This window comes from Antedon mediterranea, chromosome 1 (genome assembly GCF_964355755.1).
Source record: "Antedon mediterranea chromosome 1, ecAntMedi1.1, whole genome shotgun sequence".
Lineage (NCBI taxonomy): Eukaryota > Metazoa > Echinodermata > Crinoidea > Comatulida > Antedonidae > Antedon > Antedon mediterranea.
Window position 1 is genome coordinate 3,340,012 of NC_092670.1, and position 9,424 is coordinate 3,349,435.

Sequence of the window (9,424 nt, forward strand, 5' to 3'; positions counted from 1 at the left end):
ATTTTCCACTCTTCGGGGATTGAGGGGCTATCCAGGTAAGCAGTGGCATAATGCAGAGGGCTGAGGCCCCTGGTTTAGGAAACCTAAGTGGTCCTCGGCCAACTTCCAATGCTGGAGGCCTTGGACGTTTTAAGCCTTTTTGGCATATTTTAATGCCCATTTTTCCTCTGGGCCCCATAAGCTCCAGTGACCCTGGGTTTACCCAGTGAGCACTCATAGCCGCCACTGCAGGTAAGCTGTACTCACAGACTACCAACACCACAGTTGGTTTGTGTAGTCTAACTTGGGTCATTGAAGGAATGGAAATAAATTATCTAAAATCATCAATGCATTAACTTCAATAATCATTTTCTTTTCATCAAGTCTCTTAATGAATTCATTCATCTTGTTTCCCACTCTTGAACTTGCTGATTACCAGTTTCATCTTGTTTAAATTTCTTTGGGAATGTTCGTCACACCTTTTAGATACTGTTAACAATTCATTGAAGTCCAGGGGCTGATAATTCTACAACAAAGTAAAGACAAATTGCTATGTTTTTGTTTTTTGTTTTATATATATAAATTTATGATAAATTTGAAAAATATAAGAAATGGAAAAAAGTTTTTTTTTATTAAAATACTCAAACAATAACTTAATTTTTTAATTCAATAATTAAATTTTGCCATAAAATTTACTGCTGGCCTAGGTATCTGTGCGCTCGCATCGCGTGGCTAGCTTATAGGAATGCCTGGAGACGGCGTATAATCTAAGACCACAGCATTGACTTCATATTGCAATGGTCTTAAATCTAAGACCATCGTTGCCAAGGGTTTCATGGGGTCTTAAGCCTATTCTAAGAGTAGGCTTAAGACCTTTATTGCAATCCACCCCTGATATTTTCGCCCATGAGTTAGATGTATCTGTATATACCATACTGTAAACAGTCTATAAAATGCCTCAATACAATCAAATAAGAACTGTAACTCACAATTAATAAATATTAATGTGAACTAGGAATTACAATTCTGCAATAAAAGTCTAAATAAGTGGAAGGGCTCCTCCCCCAACTCAGAAATTTCTAATTTATGTGTTGGAAATTGTGTTTGTAATTGTGTAATAAAAATTATTGCATAATTTGAGTAGAAAATTGACACCACTACCCTATTGACTATAAACATACTTTCTGCATTGCTTGATGGTCCAGCTTTACTTCTTGATCGTTTACCTAAAAAGAAAGTATTTTAGGACAGTAATTACAATATCCATGTTGATGAATAGTACGAACTATACAACATTTTTTTTAAACTTCTAAGAGACATTTTGAATTAATCAACAACATAAAATTTTAAGATGTAGTTTGGTTCTTTAACTTTAAAGAACCAAACTCCCGACCAAACTGTAATACAAGTTGCAAAATGGCATTGAAATCATTCACTAAAGTACCACATCAGAACATAAATCAAACTACAGTTATATCATTGTTATTAAATTATGAAATAGGTGTATACTTAATTACAAATTAATCTAAATATACTAAATTGAAGAAGTAAATGTTAGGCTACACATTATTTAAGCCAAAGACACTATGGGTTGCAACCATGTTCAATGGTGTCATTGAAAAAATTAGGTGTATCAATGTGTTATCTCATACTGTAGTAGTTGTGAGGTGTGTTTTGTATATTAAGTTCACATACATTTTACATTATAAAGTACAAATAAGTAAAATTTGTGTTATTTGTTTGTGCGTCATTGAATTTGAATATATATACGAATGCATTGGAACATAAAAAAAATAATTGTTTAGTATTTAAAAACATCACAGATCTTCTCATTGTATGATGTAAATTCCACAGCTATATAGATTATGTTAAGATTTGCGCAATACCTTTTAGAACTTGGACAGGCCTTATAAGTTGTAGGAGCTTTATGCTGTCAATAAATGGTTGCATATCTTCCTCACAAATTTTGTTTTTTTCCTCAAGGTCCATAATCAAATGCCATTTATCCTCATAATTCTGTTTTGCTTCATTAAAATGTGTATTCATTTTCTGCATATCTTTATTGGTTAGACTATCTCCAAACTCTACCAACATCAGTCTGTGTGGAGTCAACTTTGAAATTACAATATCCCTAACATTTGGGAAGGCTCCGATTTTCTCTTTAATTTTTCTTGCCAATCCAAATTGTTCTGTTACTTTTATGGTTTCATAAAACAAAGTTAAGTCATGGCTTGTTAGATGTTCTCTGTCCATTAAGGAATTTAGTAGCTCAGTTGTGTTAGATGCTTCATCTAACACACCAGTTGGCAGGAGATCTTTATACAAAAGTTTCAGTTTATTGAGCAAAGAACGATGATCATACCACTCTGAACAGTTTACTTTAATAAGTTCAAAGTTAGGATCAGGAATGTCTATGAAAATAAAAAAAACATATATTTAAAATACTATTACAGGCTAAGAATAAGTATAAAAATTAATATTATGATCAAACAAAAATTTTCTAAAACTTTTGTCAGAATTTAAAACTATGGTAATGGTAACTTTATAGGAATAGAGTGTAATACATGTTGCAATGATATAATCTTAAATTTATACAATGAAACTGCTAATGAAATATTGCAGTCATCAATAAAGCTTTCAAATATTGTTGAATATTAAATTCCACTAGACATTGCAGTAGTATAAGTTTAAAAACTAAACTAAAAATGAATACTATCTGCAAATTCTATGCCTAAATTATGTGTTTGTCGGAAATTGTATTAGCTTAAATTGTAGGAAATCAAATTCAGTTAAGAAGGTGACATCCTCATTGCACAAATCAATTAGAATATTATTGGCACCCCAATCCTATTGAAATAAACATACTTTCTGCATTGCTTGATGATCCAGCTTCACTTCTTGATTGTTTACCTAAAAAGAAAGTATTTTAGGACAGTAATTACAATATACATGTTGATGAATACTATTACTATATACATTTTTTACAATTAATAACATTTTTTAATGTTCTTGGAGTCAGGTTACAGCGATTCGATGTAGGCCTAATCTTGTCGATGTAATTTACAAGAATCCTGGTCACGGCACCAATATAACATATGATATATTGTTAATTCTATATGTTATGTTCCGGACTCCGACTATGAATATAAACACTTCAATACTTTGAATGGCTTTATTCTCACTGAACATTTATGACTACATGTGCTCAATTTCATTATCTTTCTTAATCTCTCTATCTGCCGCCCTCGGACGTTATGTCTTATTGTGTATTGAAGGGTTACACTACTACAGATGAACTATCACTGAAATTATATGCTATTGGTAATTATTATTAATTATTATTGTATTAAATAATGTTAGAAGTTGTACAAATTTGATTTAATTTAGATTATAATAAATGATGTTACCACAATAACCAAGTGACTTTCTAACTTATGTTTGTTGGAAATTTGTTTGTAATTGATTGCCTAAATAAGTAGAATATTAAGATCCCCCACTCCATTGAAATAAAACATACTTTCTGCATTGCTGGATGGTCCAGCTTTACTTGTTTACCTATAACAATACAGTATAAATTACCATGTTTACTCTCTTTTTATATGGGCCTTATTTGTAACATTTATATTTGTAAGAAACATTGTATAGTCAAAGTGAGAATACACAAGGTAATTATCCAGTTTTCGTTATTATTTATTAAGTAATAGACATAATTTTAGTTACAAACACAAAAAAACTGTTATATTAATGAATCTCAATTTTGTGACAAGTTTTTGGTTTCAAATTATTTCCGTACATTTAAGACAAGAAACGACCTGGTTTAATGTTTTTAAAGTTATATAATGCATTATTTTTACAAAACGTCAAAAATTGCAGGTCTAGTGTCTTTAACAGTAATCTTTATTTTTAATGATTTACAGTATGGATAAAACTTATATCGTTAACCATTAATGCAATCAATGCTATAATAAAGGCCATATAGATGGCTGCAGTCGCGTGCTCATTAGTGTTTACCGACCGACCGACCAACCTACCAACTGACTGAAATTACTGAACATGTTTAAAAATGTTGAATGTTTAAAAACATTTATATTTTTTTAATTTACACGTGCGTAGCCCGTCACTTTTGACGTGCTCGTATAACGTATTTTCGAGTGGAAAAGTAAGTCAAGAAAACAGAAATCGGGCAAAAAGAGTGCGCAATAACATTTAACGCAAAAATCTGCGCACTCATGGCAATTTTGTAAACGCTTAGAATTGCCTGAAACGTACTCTTATTTCATCGAAAATAAATGTTTGAAAATTTTAAGCGCGCGTACGCATGCGTTACATGCGCTACACACATAATTGTATTGCCATATGATGATTTATGCCCTGAAATTTATGAGTACCAAATTTTATTTAATTGTGATTCATGGTTGTGAAGATATGATTACAAACGTGATTTCGTTAAATCGTGCGTACACCGCGTAATTTTTTATTGCGCATCGTGAAAACATAACCACATCGATTCCTGGCCATAAGGAATATACTGTGAAAAGATTTACACATCTTCTGTTTATAGTATTGTAGTGGTACTGTTTGTAGTCTCTTGATGCTAGCAGAGTATTAAGAGTTTATAAACGATATATTTAAAATGAGTTATGCATAAGAAAAGGCAACATACCCAAGCTTGAACTAAATTTAAAAGATATCTTTTCTTTTTAATGGTGAAATACATATTATAAAAAAAATAATCATTATTAAATTGAACATAACCACTGATAATGAATGAAGGATGTTAGTGTTGGTACACTGCTCATGAACTGATTTATTACTAAATTGTTGATGTGATATGCAAGACATTGAGTTGCTCTTGTTGAAATTGATTCCTCTGATAGCAGAAGGTGATCAAACTTTTAAACTTGACATTTCTTAACCTAATACTGTACCCACAACCTTGTTGTTCACATTTACAGCATTTCCTATGCATTTATGGTTTGTCATTGGGCTGTAAGGGTTTTGGTAATATTCTGTAAAGATGGTAATACATTTTGACAGCAGGTGTACTTTGATACACTAACAGAACTTTCTAAATTATGTGTTTGTAGGAAATTGTATTACTGCAGTAGCATAAATTATAGGAAATCCATTTCAGTTTTAAAAAGGTGATGTCCTCATCGGCCAAATCAATTAGAATATTGGCACCCCAACCCTATATTGAAATAAAACATACTTTCTGGATTGCTTGATGATCCAGCTTCACTTCTTGATCGTTTACCTATAAAAAAATTGTGTTTGTAATTGTGTAATAAAAATTATTGCATAATTTGAGTAGAAAATTGACACCACTACCCTATTGACTATAAAACATACTTTCTGCATTGCTTGATGGTCCGGCTTCACTTCTTGATCGTTTACCTTTTAAAAGAAAGTATTTTAAAACAGTAATTACAATATCCATGTTGATGAATACTATTACTATATAACATTTTTTACAATTAACATAATTTTTTCCTGCAAAAAACCAAATTACTATAGATGACCTATCAATGAAATTATTTGGATGACCAACAACACGATATGTGTTGGTCCTAGGTAATTACATTAGGAATGGAGCTGTGGCTTGGTGGTTATGATGCTTGGCTACCAATCTAAGGGTCTTGGGTTCAAGTCATATGTCAGGGTTTTTTTCTCATGACAATTTACAACTCCACTCCCAAAGACTTCATAATAAGTCTTTGTCTATGTAGAGCATCTTGTGTATATGTTTGTCTTATATGTTCTAGTGCAGTATATGGAGAGCCATCTCGATAGTGCTTTGCACTCATGGCAATCCTCAGGGTGCTGCACCGCTGTGTTGTCATGTATTGTTGTGCCTGAAAATTGAATAAAATAAAATAAAAAATAAAATCTAAGTTCTCTATTAAGTTTGGTTCATATACACATTATACTACTTTAGTGTAAATATCTCAAAATATGCTATTTTAAATTATTATTGTATTAAATAATGTTAGAAGTTTTACAAATTTGATTTGAATTTACATTATAATAATTACCACAATAAACAAGTGACATAATTTATGTATTCATGTAGCTTAAAATAACAAGACTTTCTAACTTAGGCGTTACAGTATAAATTACCATGTTTACTCTTTTTTATATCTAAGTGGGTTTCATTTGTAACATTTATATTTTCAAGAGACATTGCACAGTCAAAGTAAGAATACACAAGGGTATAGCCAGTTTTGGTTAGCATTTATTAGGTCAGCGTTCCGCAAACTTTTTATTTTACTGCCTAAAATCCGGTTCCCAGGGCCAAACCGCGGCCCAGCTACCCAGCTGGACCAACGTAATGAAACAAATATAAATAGTCTACTCCCTCAGCCCCACCATGGATGTGATATTAATGAATCTCAATTTTGTAGCAAGTTTTTGGTTTCAAACTATTTAATAATGATCTTTATTTTGAAAAATCTGATTTTATAGAATCCAGACTAAATGAATTACTGTATGGATAAAACTTGAATTAATAACCTAGTGTTAACCATTAATGAAATCAATGCTAAGAAAAATGTATTGGGAGAAAGTTAGCTAAAAACATCAAGATTTACATTTAATTAAACTTTTTCTGTTCAAATTAGTAGTACTGTTTGTAGTCTTTAATGATCATATTTTTTTGTGTTAAAATAATTTTAGAGAGAGTAATGATTATTATCACTCATTTTTTGTCGTCTTCACCACTGCCTAGAATGATCAAAATGAGATTTTCAAAAAGATGCTCTTCCTTTATTTTATAGGCATGTATTTAAACATGCTACATAGAGTATGGTCATATTGAGGCCAGTGCCCACCTTGACCAGATGAAAGGCATGGGCCAATACGTCTGAGGCAGATACTAGATGCAGGGGCTGCCATAAGAGTCAGCAGTGCTGATTTCAAATGCCTAACGGGACCCAAACTCCATATACAGCACCCAGTATTCCCAGATGGTCTCCCATCCAAGCTCTAACCAGGCCCAACGTTGCTTAACTTTGGTGATCTGACGTATAAAGTATAAATAAAATAAAGCAAAAAAAACGCACTTTCAGCTTTTTGCAAACAATTTGAGAATTTCTGCAACACGTGACTGATTGGGTTTGAAAATCTACTTGTTCTGAGCGCCGTCTATAAATGTTCTACTTCGTGTTCAAATTTGGAGCACTGCCTTTTTGAATGGCCTACCTTCATGGCCTAGCATTTGTCAATGATTAGCGATGGATAAATTGAATTTCGGCTCTGCCTCGTTAAAATTAGAGCAGTCAATCTTTCAACTCGTGAAATATTCTCACCATCCAACTCATAAATATTCATTATTTGTATATTATTGTACATTTGAAGCGTAAGTTATCCTAATCTTGTTTAGCAGTTTCTAACTGACTCTCTAATTGTTTCACACTCTTTACTATAGGGGTAATAAAAATGAATGAAAATACAATTGTCTCTTTTGTTACTCTTACCTTCAAATAGCCGCTTGTAACGTGTAACATCCATACTCATATACGTGCCAGTTTTGGAGCATGTCAACTTCTCGGCGTGGAAATCACCAAGATTTTGAATGTGCTTCTGTTCTGATGTATCACTACATACATCACAAAGTATGCATCTCTCATATTGAATCCCTCTTCTACCACCATCTTTAGAAGGTTCAAATGACTTCTGGATCGTTAACAAAACCTAAGGATACAAATTGAAGGTTAATTTCCAAAAACATGCAATTAACACATAAACAATCAGGCCCGTAGCCAGAATGCATCAGAGGGGGGTTTTCTTGACACCAATTATTTTGCGAGCGCAGTGAGGGCCCCCGGTCGGGGTTCAGGGGCTGAAGGCCCCTGCTGGAAGCTTTGGCTCTCTCTCAAGCAATTTCGGTTGTTTTAATCAGCTTACAGACATTTTTTTACCAACTAAAATCTGAGTTATGCAAATAAATTATATAGGCCTAGTACACTACAGCATTCTATAATTGATAATTAATTGCACGATTTTGGAAGTGGAGCCTTTGTTTTTCAGGGGGAGGGGGGGTGTGTTCGCTGGTATAAGGGGTTTCGTGCAAAAGGGGGACTCCCAAAAAACCTCCCTGGCTACGGGCCTGACAATGTAGCACACATTTTTAAAATTTACAATACTAAATAGTTATATAGGAAAAACTAAAACAGTAATAATTGAAATAAATTTCTAAATACAAAGTTAAGGTGAATTATCACTACTATCCACATTTTACATTTTTCACAAATGTAACAACATTTTTACAATAAGATCTGTCAGCATTACAATAAACCTCATTATTTTTATAAAGTTTTAATTGCAGGCATTTAGGTCAAGATTCATGACCATATAAAATTAAAAATAATAAAAATTCAGAGTGTGTAGGCATGAAAATCACTTATAAACTAGTTTTTAATAATTGTACTTTAAGTTGTTTGTATTTTAAAATTTATATATTAAGATTATATCATTAATGTTAAAGATGTATTGTTTTTATAAATCAATTATCTGATAATAATCAATTTAATATCAATTAATAATGTATATCAATAAAAATTATAAATTATATTACACATCAAGTAAACTACACAAACATGATTTTAAATATTTAAGTTATTTTAAACTATTATATGTCATATTAATTACAAAAAAAAACAAATAAACAAAAATATCTATAAAAAATCATAGTTTTAAAAACTATGAAATAACATACTTCTTTACATGCTTCAGAAGAGGGTTCCTCATTACTTGTTTCATTAGGAGCATTTGTTCTTTTAACAGTCACCTAAAAAAGGAAGAAAAGAAATGTTTTGATATCTGAATTTAAGTTTTTAAGATTAAATTATGACTTATTCACAACAAATTATATGATCCAGTACCTTTAACAAGAACTTTCTTTCATCGTCCGTGGTCACAAATTTGACAAGCGATAAGGTCACATGATGATCTTGGTCGAAGTAAAGTGCAGCATGATTATACATGAGTATTGGGTCAACTCCTTTCTTTTGAAACTTGTTGAGGAAATCAATAATCATGTATGGAAACAATACATCTGGCAGATATCCCTTAAAGTCGTAATAGATACTGATTGATTGTGAATCATCAGGCACTGGTTTCACTTCACTTGATGTCTTAAAAGCAAGGCGTAATGGCACAAAGAATGATCGCTTTCCAACAGATTCCTGAAATTGTTGATTTGTAAAATGCCATTTTGATGATCAGTTCTTGTACATGTTAAAAACATCTTCAGCAGAAAGTTTAAACAATATATGTCATAATCCTACAAATATTTTGAAATTTTATGCAAAATTTCACTAATTATGTATCATCCCAAAAGTAATTTTTTACATAATCTTGCATACAAAATATAACATGTTAGAAAAGATAATTGAATAAAACCTACCTTAGATTTACTCTTCATGTCTTGGCTGCTGGTTGTCTT

At 31.8% G+C, this 9,424-nt stretch overlaps 1 protein-coding gene across 1 annotated transcript; it reads right to left on the reverse strand.

The window, feature by feature from the left end:
• Nucleotides 1–252: 252 nt before the first annotated feature.
• LOC140050250 (uncharacterized) lies at nucleotides 253–7,890 on the reverse strand. Its single transcript, XM_072095364.1, has 8 exons — nucleotides 7,885–7,890; nucleotides 7,455–7,671; nucleotides 5,332–5,376; nucleotides 5,192–5,236; nucleotides 2,845–2,889; nucleotides 1,866–2,390; nucleotides 1,161–1,205; nucleotides 253–505 (listed from the first exon to the last, which is right to left on the reverse strand). Exons 1-8 carry the CDS (start codon nucleotides 7,888–7,890, stop codon nucleotides 480–482), a joined length of 954 nt encoding a protein of 317 aa, XP_071951465.1. The 3' UTR covers nucleotides 253–479.
• Between the last annotated feature and the right edge of the window lie 1,534 nt (nucleotides 7,891–9,424).